This window comes from Salvelinus fontinalis, chromosome 16, assembly GCF_029448725.1.
Source record: "Salvelinus fontinalis isolate EN_2023a chromosome 16, ASM2944872v1, whole genome shotgun sequence".
Taxonomy (NCBI): Eukaryota; Metazoa; Chordata; class Actinopteri; order Salmoniformes; family Salmonidae; genus Salvelinus; species Salvelinus fontinalis.
The window spans coordinates 16872787-16885903 of NC_074680.1; the positions used below are offsets into that span (position 1 = coordinate 16872787).

The 13117-nt window shown below is 46.9% G+C and overlaps 1 protein-coding gene across 1 annotated transcript in view; it reads left to right on the forward strand.

Annotated features, from left to right (window-relative positions):
* Positions 1-11285, forward strand: part of LOC129812491 (ATP-binding cassette sub-family B member 6-like) — a 39301-nt gene extending 28016 nt beyond the window's left edge. The window contains exons 8-12 of the mRNA XM_055864109.1: positions 3233-3309; positions 5415-5478; positions 7489-7574; positions 10241-10298; positions 11172-11285. Of these exons, the coding sequence (XP_055720084.1) occupies positions 3233-3309; positions 5415-5478; positions 7489-7574; positions 10241-10298; positions 11172-11285 (399 nt within the window). The remainder of the gene's footprint in view (positions 1-3232; positions 3310-5414; positions 5479-7488; positions 7575-10240; positions 10299-11171) is intronic.
* Positions 11286-13117: the final 1832 nt, after the last annotated feature.

Here is a 13117-nt window from a genome sequence, read left to right on the forward strand (position 1 = left end):
AGTCAACAGGGTGTTGGTCAACAGGGTGTTAGTCAACAGGGTGTTAGTCAGCAGGGTGTTAGTCAGCAAGGTGTTAGTCAGCAGGCTGTTAGTCAGCATGGTGTTAGTCAGGGTGTTAGTCAGCAGGGTGTTAGTCAGCAGGGTGTTAGTCAGCAGGGTGTTAGTCAGGGTGTTAGTCAGGGTGTTAGTCAGCATGGTGTTAGTCAGGGTGTTAGTCAGGGTGTTAGTCAACAGGGTGTTAGTCAACAGGGTGTTAGTCAGCATGGTGTTAGTCAGGGTGTTAGTCAGCATGGTGTTAGTCAGGGTGTTAGTCAGCAGGGTGTTAGTCAGGGTGTTAGTCAGGGTGTTAGTCAGCATGGTGTTAGTCAGCAGGGTGTTAGTCAGCAGGGTGTTAGTCAGCAGGGTGTTAGTCAACAGGGTGTTAGTCAACAGGGTGTTAGTCAGCTGGGTGTTAGTCAACGGGGTGTTAGTCAGCAGGGTGTTAGTCAGCAGGGTGTTAGTCAGCAGGGTGTTAGTCAGGGTGTTAGTCAACAGGGTGTTAGTCAGCAGGGTGTTAGTCAGCATGGTGTTAGTCAGCAGGGTGTTAGTCAACAGGGTGTTAGTCAGCAGGGTGTTAGTCAGCAGGGTGTTAGTAAACAGGGTGTTAGTCAGCAGGATGTTAGTCGTCAGGGTGTTAGTCAGGGTGTTAGTCAACAGGGTGTTAGTCAGCAGGGTGTCAGTCAGCAGGGTGTTAGTCAGCAGGGTGTTAGTCAGCAGGGTGTTAGTCGTCAGGGTGTTAGTCAGGGTGTTAGTCAACAGGGTGTTAGTCAGCAGGGTGTTAGTCAGCAGGGTGTTAGTCAGCAGGGTGTTAGTCAGCAGGGTGTTAGTCAGCAGGGTGTTAGTCAACAGGGTGTTAGTCAACAGGGTGTTAGTCAGCAGGGTGTTAGTCAGCAAGGTGTTAGTCAGCAGGGTGTTAGTCAGCAGGGTGTTAGTCAGCAGGGTGTTAGTCAGCAGGGTGTTAGTCAGCAAGGTGTTAGTCAGCAGGGTGTTAGTCAGGGTGTTAGTCAGCAGGGTGTTAGTCAGGGTGTTAGTCAGCAGGGTGTTAGTCAGCAGGGTGTTAGTCAGCAAGGTGTTAGTCAGCAGGGTGTTAGTCAGCAGGGTGTTAGTCAGCAGGGTGTTAGTCAGCAGGGTGTTAGTCAGCCGGGTGTTAGTCAGCAGGGTGTTAGTCAGCAGGGTGTTAGTCAGCAGGGTGTTAGTCAGGGTGTTAGTCAGAAGGGTGTTAGTCAGGGTGTTAGTCAACAGGGTGTTAGTCAGCAGGGTGTTAGTCAGCAGGGTGTTAATCAGGGTGTTAGTCAGGGTGTTAGTCAGCAGGGTGTTAGTCAGCAGGGTGTTAGTCAGCAAGGTGTTAGTCAGGATGCTAGTCAGCAGGGTGTTAGTCAGCAGGGTGTTAGTCAGCAAGGTGTTAGTCAGCAGGGTGTTAGTCAGGGTGTTAGTCAGCAGGGTGTTAGTCAGCAGGGTGTTAGTCAGCAGGGTGTTAGTCAGCAAGGTGTTAGTCAGCAGGGTGTTAGTCAGCAGGGTGTTAGTCAGCAGGGTGTTAGTCAGCAGGGTATTAGTCAGGGTGTTAGTCGTCAGGGTGTTAGTCGTCAGGGTATTAGTCAGGGTGTTAGTCGTCAGGGTGTTAGTCGTCAGGGTGTTAGTCGTCAGGGTGTTAGTCGTCAGGGTGTTAGTCAGCAGGGTGTTAGTCAGCAGGGTGTTAGTCAGCAGGGTGTTAGTCAGCAGGGTGTTAGTCAGCAGGGTGTTAGTCAGCAGGGTGTTAATTAGCAGGGTGTTAGTCAGGGTGTTAGTCAGCAGGGTGTTAGTCAGCAGGGTGTTAGTCAGCAGGGTGTTAGTCAGCAGGGTGTTAGTCAGCAAGGTGTTAGTCAGCAGGGTGTTAGTCAGGGTGTTAGTCAGGGTGTTAGTCAGCAGGGTGTTAGTCAGCAGGGTGTTAGTCAGCAGGGTGTTAGTCAGCAAGGTGTTAGTCAGCAGGGTGTTAGTCAGCAGGGTGTTAGTCAGCAGGGTGTTAGTCAGCAGGGTGTTAGTCAGCAGGGTGTTAGTCAGCAGGGTGTTAGTCAGCAGGGTGTTAGTCAGCAGGGTGTTAGTCAGCAGGGTGTTAGTCAGGGTGTTAGTCAGAAGGGTGTTAGTCAGGGTGTTAGTCAACAGGGTGTTAGTCAGCAGGGTGTTAGTCAGCAGGGTGTTAGTCAGCAGGGTGTTAGTCAGCAGGGTGTTAGTCAGCAGGGTGTTAATCAGGGTGTTAGTCAGCAGGGTGTTAGTCAGGGTGTTAGTCAGCAGGGTGTTAGTCAGCAAGGTGTTAGTCAGGGTGTTAGTCAACGGGGTGTTAGTCAGCAGGGTGTTAGTCAGCAGGGTGTTAGTCAGCAAGGTGTTAGTCAGGATGTTAGTCAGCAGGGTGTTAGTCAGCAGGGTGTTAGTCAGCAGGGTGTTAGTCAGGGTGTTAGTCAACAGGGTGTTGGTCAGCAGGGTGTTAGTCAGCAGTCTGTTAGTCAGCAGGGTGTTAGTCAGCAGGGTGTTAGTCAGCAGGGTGTTAGTCAGCAGGGTGTTAGTCAGGGTGTTAGTCAGCAGGGTGTTAGTTAGCAGGGTGTTAGTCGTCAGGGTGTTAGTCAGCAGGATGTTAGTCAGCAGTCTGTTAGTCAGCAGGGTGTTAGTCAGCAGGGTGTTAGTCAGCAGGGTGTTAGTCAGCAGGGTGTTAGTCAGGGTGTTAGTCAGCAGGGTGTTAGTTAGCAGGGTGTTAGTCGTCAGGGTGTTAGTCAGCAGGATGTTAGTCAGCAGTCTGTTAGTCAGCAGGGTGTTAGTCAGCAGGGTGTTAGTCAGCAGGGTGTTAGTCAGCAGGGTGTTAGTCAACAGGGTGTTAGTCGGCAGGGTGTTAGTCGGCAGGGTGTTAGTCAGCAAGGTGTTAGTCAGCAGGGTGTTAGTCAGCAGGGTGTTAGTCGTCAGGGTGTTAGTCGTCAGGGTGTTAGTCAACATGGTGTTAGTCGTCAGGGTGTTAGTCGTCAGGGTGTCAGTCGTCAGGGTGTCAGTCGTCAGGGTGTTAGTCGTCAGGGTGTTAGTCGTCAGGGTGTTAGTCGTCAGGGTGTTAGTCAGCAGGGTGTTAGTCGTCAGGGTGTTAGTCAGCAGGGTGTTAGTCGTAGGGTGTTAGTCAGCAGGGAGGATAGTGAATTTAATGTGGTTGTGTGTTATTGGTCTGCCCACTTCTGCTTAGGTTGGTGACTATGTCCTGTTTGGCACCTACATCATCCAGCTGTACACTCCTCTCAACTGGTTTGGTACATATTACAGGTGAGATCACCTGGTTTGGTACATATTACTGGTGAGATCACCTGGTCTGGTACATATTACAGGTGAGATCACCTGGTTTGGTACATATTACAGGTGAGATCACCTGGTTTGGTACATATTACAGGTGAGATCACCTGGTTCGGTACATATTACAGGTGAGATCACCTGGTTTGGTACATATTACAGGTCAGATCACCTGGTTTGGTACATATTACAGGTGAGATCACCTGGTTTGGTACATATTACAGGTGAGATCAACTGGTTTGGTACATATTACAGGTGAGATCACCTGGTTTGGTACATATTACAGGTGAGATCAACTGGTCTGGTACATATTACAGGTGAGATCAACTGGTTTGGTACATATTACAGGTGAGATCAACTGGTTTGGTACATATTACAGGTGAGATCAACTGGTTTGGTACATATTACAGGTGAGATCACCTGGTTTGGTACATATTACAGGTGAGATCACCTGGTTCGGTACATATTACAGGTGAGATCACCTGGTTTGGTACATATTACAGGTCAGATCACCTGGTTTGGTACATATTACAGGTGAGATCACCTGGTTCGGTACATATTACAGGTGAGATCACCTGGTTTGGTACATATTACAGGTGAGATCACCTGGTTTGGTACATATTACAGGTGAGATCACCTGGTTTGGTACATATTACAGGTGAGATCACCTGGTCTGGTACATATTACAGGTGAGATCACCTGGTCTGGTACATATTACAGGTGAGATCAACTGGTTTGGTACATATTACAGGTGAGATCACCTGGTTCGGTACATATTACAGGTGAGATCAACTGGTTTGGTACATATTACAGGTGAGATCAACTGGTTTGGTACATATTACAGGTGAGATCACCTGGTCTGGTACATATTACAGGTGAGATCACCTGGTTTGGTACATATTACAGGTGAGATCACCTGGTTTGGTACATATTACAGGTGAGATCACCTGGTTTGGTACATATTACAGGTGAGATCACCTGGTTTGGTACATATTACAGGTGAGATCACCTGGTTCGGTACATATTACAGGTGAGATCACCTGGTTTGGTACATATTACAGGTGAGATCAACTGGTTTGGTACATATTACAGGTGAGATCACCTGGTTTGGTACATATTACAGGTGAGATCACCTGGTTTGGTACATATTACAGGTGAGATCAACTGGTCTTGTACATATTACAGGTGAGATCAACTGGTTTGGTACATATTACAGGTGAGATCACCTGGTCTGGTACATATTGCAGGTGAGATCACCTGGTCTGGTACATATTACAGGTGAGATCACCTGGTTCGGTACATATTACAGGTGAGATCACCTGGTTCGGTACATATTACAGGTGAGATCACCTGGTTTGGTACATATTACAGGTGAGATCACCTGGTCTGGTACATATTACAGGTGAGATCACCTGGTTTGGTACATATTACAGGTGAGATCACCTGGTTTGGTACATATTACAGGTGAGATCACCTGGTTTGGTACATATTACAGGTGAGATCACCTGGTTTGGTACATATTACAGGTGAGATCACCTGGTTTGGTACATATTACAGGTGAGATCACCTGGTTCGGTACATATTACAGGTGAGATCACCTGGTTTGGTACATATTACAGGTGAGATCACCTGGTCTGGTACATATTACAGGTGAGATCACCTGGTTTGGTACATATTACAGGTGAGATCACCTGGTCTGGTACATATTACAGGTGAGATCACCTGGTCTGGTACATATTACAGGTGAGATCACCTGGTTTGGTACATATTACAGGTGAGATCACCTGGTTCGGTACATATTACAGGTGAGATCACCTGGTTTGGTACATATTACAGGTGAGATCACCTGGTTCGGTACATATTACAGGTGAGATCACCTGGTTCGGTACATATTACAGGTGAGATCACCTGGTTTGGTACATATTACAGGTGAGATCACCTGGTTTGGTACATATTACAGGTGAGATCACCTGGTTTGGTACATATTACAGGTGAGATCTACAATCTCACTGTATGGGAGACAGTCACATGCATTTCGCTATGCCTCCATTACTGGATAACTCAACATATTCTCTCCACAGACTAATCCAGAGTTCCTTTATTGACATGGAGAACATGTTCAAGATCTTAACAGAACACAAAGAGGTAAGCACTTGGTGCTCGTGAGTTGCTCCTGTATCCCTCGCCCTCTCCCGCTCTCCCGCTCCCTCGCCCGCTCCCTCGCCCGCTCCCTCGCCCGCTCCCTCTCCCTCTCCTGCTCCCCCTCCCGCTCCTTCTCCCGCTCTTTCTCCCTCACCCTCCCAGAGGCTTGTGGAGGGCCTCTCTGTGGGAAACTCTCCCCAGTTAGTCTGTAAACTGTGGGACTGTGAGCTGCGGGACTGTGGAACTGTGTGCTGTGGGATTGTGGAATGTGAGACTGTGGGACTATGGGCTATGGGACTGTAGAATGTGGGAATGTTGGTTTTGGGACTGTGGGCTATGGGACTGTGGGTTGTGGGACTGTGGGTTGTGGGACTGTGGACTGTGGGGCTATGGGACTGTGGGCTGTGGGACTGTGGGCTATGGGACTGTGGTGCTGTGGTGCTGTGGGACTCTGGGCTGTGGTGCTGTGGGACTCTGGGCTGTGGGTCCTTGGACTGTGGGCTCTGGGACTGTGGTGCTGTGGGACTCTGGACTGTGGTGCTGTGGGACTCTGGACTGTGGTGCTGTGGGCTGTGGGACTCTGGGCTGTGGGTCCTTGGACTGTGGGCTCTGGAGCTGTGGGACTTTGGACTGTGGAGCTGTGGGACTGTGGGACTGTGGGACTGTGGAGCTGTGGGCTGTGGGACTGTGGTGCTGTGGTGCTGTGGGCTCTGGGGCTGTGGGACTCTGGACTGTGGTGCTGTGGGACTCTGGACTGTGGTGCTCTGGGACTGTGGGACTGTGGAGCTGTGGGCTGTGGTGCTGTGGACTGTGGTGCTGTGGGACTGTGGAGCTGTGGGCTGTGGTGCTGTGGTCTGTGGTACTGTGGGACTGTGGGACTGTGGAGCTGTGGGCTGTGGGACTGTGGGACTGTGGGACTGTGGACTGTGGTGCTGTGGGACTGTGGACTGTGGTGCTGTGGGACTGTGGTGCTGTGGTGCTGTGGGACTGTGGTGCTGTGGGACTGTGGTGCTGTGGTGCTGTGGGCTGTGGTGCTGTGGGCTGTGGGACTGTGGTGCTGTGGGACTGTGGTGCTGTGGTGCTGTGGGCTGTGGTGCTGTGGGCTGTGGGCTGTGGGACTGTGGTGCTGTGGGCTGTGGGCTGTGGGACTGTGGTGCTGTGGGACTGTGGTGCTGTGGTGCTGTGGGCTGTGGAGCTGTGGGCTGTGGGACTGTGGGACTGTGGGACTGTGGAGCTGTGGGCTGTGGGACTGTGGACTGTGGTGCTGTGGGACTGTGGTGCTGTGGTGCTGTGGGCTGTGGAGCTGTGGGCTGTGGGCTGTGGGACTGTGGTGCTGTGGGCTGTGGGCTGTGGGACTGTGGTGCTGTGGGCTGTGGGCTGTGGGACTGTGGTGCTGTGGGACTGTGGTGCTGTGGTGCTGTGGGCTGTGGAGCTGTGGGCTGTGGGACTGTGGGACTGTGGGACTGTGGGACTGTGGAGCTGTGGGCTGTGGGACTGTGGACTGTGGTGCTGTGGGACTGTGGTGCTGTGGTGCTGTGGGCTGTGGAGCTGTGGGCTGTGGGACTGTGGGACTGTGGTGCTGTGGGCTGTGGTGCTGTGGACTGTGGTGCTGTGGGACTGTGGAGCTGTGGGCTGTGGTGCTGTGGACTGTGGTGCTGTGGGACTGTGGTGCTGTGGGACTGTGGTGCTGTGGGCTGTGGGACTGTGGTGCTGTGGTGCTGTGGGACTGTGGACTGTGGTGCTGTGGGCTGTGGGACTGTGGTGCTGTGGGCTGTGGGACTGTGGTGCTGTGGGCTGTGGGACTGTGGAGAGGGGAGTGAAGTGGGACTGTGGAGAGGGGAGTGAAGTGGTTTGACAGTAACTGCAAGGTGGTGCTTAATATTCTTGTTATGTCTTGTTATGCCACTGTGTGTGGCTTGAGCTGAGACCCTGATCCATGGAGGAAGTTGACCATCTAGTACCTGAGTTCCACCACACTGCTGATGTCATTTCCTGTCATGTTGTCTTGTCCAGGTGAAAGACGATGTCAGCGCCACAGACCTCCAGTTGACAACAGGCGAGGTGACGTTTCAGAACGTGTGCTTCAGCTACACTGAGGGGTAGGTCATAAAAACATGTGTAGTTCATCTCTGATGTCATGAGAATGTGTAGTTCATCTCTGATGTCATGAGAATGTGTAGTTCATCTATGATGTCATGAGAATGTGTAGTACATCTCTGATGTCATGAGAATGTGTAGTTAATCTCTGATATTATGAGAATTTGTAATCTATGATATTATGAGAATTTGTAGTTAATCTCTGAATTCATGAGAATGTGTAGTTAATCTCTGGTGTCATGAGAATGTGTAGTTCATCTATGATGTCATGAGAATGTGTAGTTAATCTCTGATATTATGAGAATGTGTAGTTAATCTCTGATATTATGAGAATGTATAGTTAATCTATGATATTATGAGAATGTGTAGTTAATCTCTGATATTATGAGAATGTGTAGTTAATCTATGATGTCATGAGAATGTGTAGTTAATCTCTGATGTCATGAGAATGTGTAGTTCATCTCTGATGTCATGAGAATGTGTAGTTCATCTCTGATGTCATGAGAATGTGTAGTTCATCTCTGATGTCATGAGAATGTGTAGTTCATCTCTGATGTCATGAGAATGTGTAGTTCATCTCTGATGTCATGAGAATGTGTAGTTCATTTTTGATGTCATGAGAATGTGTAGTTCATTTTTGATGTCATGAGAATGTGTAGTTAATCTCTGATGTCATGAGAATGTGTAGTTAATCTCTGATGTCATGAGAATGTGTAGTTCATCTCTGATGTCATGAGAATGTATAGTTAATCTCTGTTAATTATGGCTGCAATCCCGTTAACGGGATGATATGACAACAGCCAGTGAAAGTGCAGGGCGCCAAATTCAAAAAACAGAAATCTCATAATTAAAATTCCTCAAACATACATGGATTTTATACTATTTTAAAGGTAATCTTGATGTTAATCCCACCAACATGTCCGATTTCAAATAGGTTTTACAGCGAAAGCACCACAAACGATTATGTTAGGTCACCGCAAAATCACAGAAAAACACAGCTATTTTTCCAGCCAAAGACAGGAGTCACAAAAAGCAGAAATAGAGATCAAATTAATCACTAACCTTTGATGATCTTCATCAGATGACACTCATAGGACTTCATGTTACACAATACATATATGTTTTGTTTGATTAAGTTCATATTTATATCCAAAAACCTCAGTTTACATTGGCGCCATGTTCAGAAATGCCTCCAAAATATCCGGAGAAATTACAGAGAGCCACGTCAAATAACATAAATACTCATCATAAACTTTGATGAAAGATACATGTTTTACATAGAATTAAAGATACACTTGTTCTTAATGCAACCGCTGTGTCAGATTTCAAAAAAGCTTTACGGCAAAAGCACAATATTCAATAATCTGAGAACAGCGTTCAGCCACAAAAGGAAGCCATACAGTTACCCGCCAAATTGTGCAGTCAACAAAACTCATAAAAAACATAAATCTTCACTTACCTTTGCTGGTCTTCGTCGGAAGGCACTCCCAGGACTCCCACTTCCACAAGAAATGTTAGTTTTGTTCGGTAATGTTCATCATTTATGTCCAAATAGCTATTTTTGTTAGCGTGTTTGGTAAACAAATCCAAAGTCAGGAAGCGCGTTCACTAAAAGCTGATGAAATGTCAAAAAGTTCCGTAACAGTCATTAGAAACATGTCAAAAGATGTATTGAATCAATCTTTAGAATGTTTTTAACATAAATCTTCAGTAACGTTCCAACTGGAGAATTACATTGACTTCAGAAGTGCGATGGAACAGAACTCCCTCTCATGTGAACGTGCATGGTCAGAGCATGGTCAGGTCATGATAGACCTGACTAATTCCTGTCTCCTTCGGCCCCACCTCACAGTAGAGGCATCAGACAAGGTTCTACAGACTGTTGACATCTAGTGGAAGCTGTAGGAAGTGCAAACTCATCCATATCCCACTGTATATTCAATAGGGGCTTAGTTGAAAATCGAACCAACCTCAGAATTCCCACTTCCTGTTTGGATCTTTTCTCAGGTTTTTGCCTGCCATATGAGTTCTGTTATACTCACAGACATCATTCAAACAGTTTTAGAAACGTCAGAGTGTTTTCTATCCAATGCTAATAATAATATGCATATACAGTATTAGCAACTGGGACTGAGGAGCAGGCAGTTTACTCTGGGCACCTCTGGGCACCTTTCATCCAAGCTACTCAATACTGCCCCTGCAGCCATAAGAAGTTAAGAGAATGTTTAGTTAATCTCTGTTATGAGATCGTGTAGTGAATCTCTGATGTCATGAGAATGTGTAGTTAGTTTCTGATGTCATGAGAATGTGTGTAGTTGATCTCTGATGTCATGAGAATGTGTGTAGTAAATCTCTGATGTCATGAGAATGTGTAGTTAGTTTCTGATGTCATGAGAATGTGTGTAGTTGATCTCTGATGTCATGGACATATTCTCTGATGACAGACAACACCTACATTGAACAGATGGATAGTCATGGACGGAGCAGAGCAGAGCTTGTACTACAGCTAGGCATCACCCTGTCATTTGCCTTCACCTGTCAATTTAGACTCTGTAAAACTCTTGGCACTCAACTCATGGACGTACTGTAATATAATGTGTGTGTGTGTATCATAAGTACTCTTAATCAGATAGGAAGTAGGACTGTGTATCTGTGCTGCTCTCCTCAGGAATGTGATCCTCAGGGGCATATCGTTCACTGTGACGGCCGGCCAGACTGTTGCTCTGGTAGGTTCAACTCTTCACATAGCCTTTCATTACATGACTAGTATGAACTAAAATTAGCATTAAAACACATGACCTTCCCCGTTCGGATACCCAGACACCCACATTTAACATCCACCTGTCCTGTGTGTGTGTCTGCAGGTGGGCCAGTCTGGTTTAACATCCACCTGTCCTGTGTGTGTGTCTGCAGGTGGGCCAGTCTGGTTTAACATCCACCTGTCCTGTGTGTGTGTCTGCAGGTGGGCCAGTCTGGTTTAACATCCACCTGTCCTGTGTGTGTGTCTGCAGGTGGGCCAGTCTGGTTTAACATCCACCTGTCCTGTGTGTGTGTCTGCAGGTGGGCCAGTCTGGTTTAACATCCACCTGTCCTGTGTGTGTGTCTGCAGGTGGGCCAGTCTGGTTTAACATCCACCTGTCCTGTGTGTGTGTCTGCAGGTGGGCCAGTCTGGTTTAACATCCACCTGTCCTGTGTGTGTGTCTGCAGGTGGGCCAGTCTGGTTTAACATCCACCTGTCCTGTGTGTGTGTCTGCAGGTGGGCCAGTCTGGTTTAACATCCACCTGTCCTGTGTGTGTGTCTGCAGGTGGGCCAGTCTGGTTTAACATCCACCTGTCCTGTGTGTGTGTCTGCAGGTGGGCCAGTCTGGTTTAACATCCACCTGTCCTGTGTGTGTGTCTTCAGGTGGGCCAGTCTGGTTTAACATCCACCTGTCCTGTGTGTGTGTCTGCAGGTGGGCCAGTCTGGTTTAACATCCACCTGTCCTGTGTGTGTGTCTTCAGGTGGGCCAGTCTGGTTTAACATCCACCTGTCCTGTGTGTGTGTCTGCAGGTGGGCCAGTCTGGTTTAACATCCACCTGTCCTGTGTGTGTGTCTGCAGGTGGGCCAGTCTGGTTCAGGTAAAAGCACGATCCTCCGTCTGCTGTTTCGCTTCTATGACGTCCAGGGAGGATGCATCCGTATTGATGAACAGGATATATCCAGGGTGAGTTAACGCTATAGGGTCTATATACAGGATATATCCAGGGTGAGTTAACTCTATAGGGTCTATATACAGGGTGAGTTAACGCTATAGAGTCTATATACAGGGTGAGTTAACGCTATAGGGTCTATATACAGGATATATCCAGGGTGAGTTAACTCTATAGGGTCTATATACAGGGTGAGTTAACGCTATAGAGTCTATATACAGGATATATCCAGGGTGAGTTAACTCTATAGAGTCTATATACAGGATATATCCAGGGTGAGTTAACGCTATAGGGTCTATATACAGGATATATCCAGGGTGAGTTAACTCTATAGGGTCTATATACAGGGTGAGTTAACTCTATAGGGTCTATATACAGGATATATCCAGGGTGAGTTAACTCTATAGAGTCTACATACAGGATATATCCAGGGTGAGTTAACTCTATAGAGTCTATATACAGGATATATCCAGGGTGAGTTAACTCTATAGAGTCTATATCCAGGATATATCCAGGGTGAGTTAACTCTATAGAGTCTATATCCAGGGTGAGTTAACGCTATAGAGTCTATATACAGGGTGAGTTAACTCTATAGGGTCTATATACAGGGTGAGTTAACTCTATAGGGTCAATATCCAGGGTGAGTTAACTCTATAGGGTCTATATACAGGGTGAGTTAACTTTATAGGGTCTATATACAGGGTGAGTTAACTCTATAGGGTCTATATACAGGGTGAGTTAACTCTATAGGGTCTATATACAGGGTGAGTTAACTCTATAGGGTCTATATACAGGGTGAGTTAACTCTATAGGGTCTATATACAGGGTGAGTTAACTCTATAGGGTCTATATCCAGGGTGAGTTAACGCTATAGAGTCTATATCCAGGGTGAGTTAACGCTATAGAGTCTATATACAGGGTGAGTTAACTCTATAGGGTCTATATACAGGGTGAGTTAACTCTATAGGGTCTATATCCAGGGTGAGTTAACTCTATAGGGTCTATATCCAGGGTGAGTTAACGCTATAGGGTCTATATACAGGATATATCCAGGGTGAGTTAACTCTATAGGGTCTATATACAGGATATATCCAGGGTGAGTTAACGCTATAGGGTCTATATACAGGATATATCCAGGGTGAGTTAACTCTATAGGGTCTATATCCAGGGTGAGTTAACTCTATAGGGTCTATATCCAGGGTGAGTTAACTCTATAGGGTCTATATACAGGATATATCCAGGGTGAGTTAACTCTATAGGGTCTATATACAGGATATATCCAGGGTGAGTTAACTCTATAGAGTCTATATCCAGGGTGAGTTAACTCTATAGGGTCTATATCCAGGGTGAGTTAACTCTATAGGGTCTATATCCAGGGTGAGTTAACTCTATAGGGTCTATATACAGGGTGAGTTAACTCTATAGGGTCTATATCCAGGGTGAGTTAACGCTATAGGGTCTATATACAGGATATATCCAGGGTGAGTTAACTCTATAGGGTCTATATACAGGATATATCCAGGGTGAGTTAACGCTATAGGGTCTATATACAGGATATATCCAGGGTGAGTTAACGCTATAGGGTCTATATACAGGATATATCCAGGGTGAGTTAACTCTATAGGGTCTATATACAGGATATATCCAGGGTGAGTTAACTCTATAGGGTCTATATACAGGATATATCCAGGGTGAGTTAACGCTATAGGGTCTATATACAGGATATATCCAGGGTGAGTTAACGCTATAGGGTCTATATACAGGATATATCCAGGGTGAGTTAACTCTATAGGGTCTATATACAGGATATATCCAAGGTTAGTTAACTCTATAGAGTCTATATACAGGGTGAGTT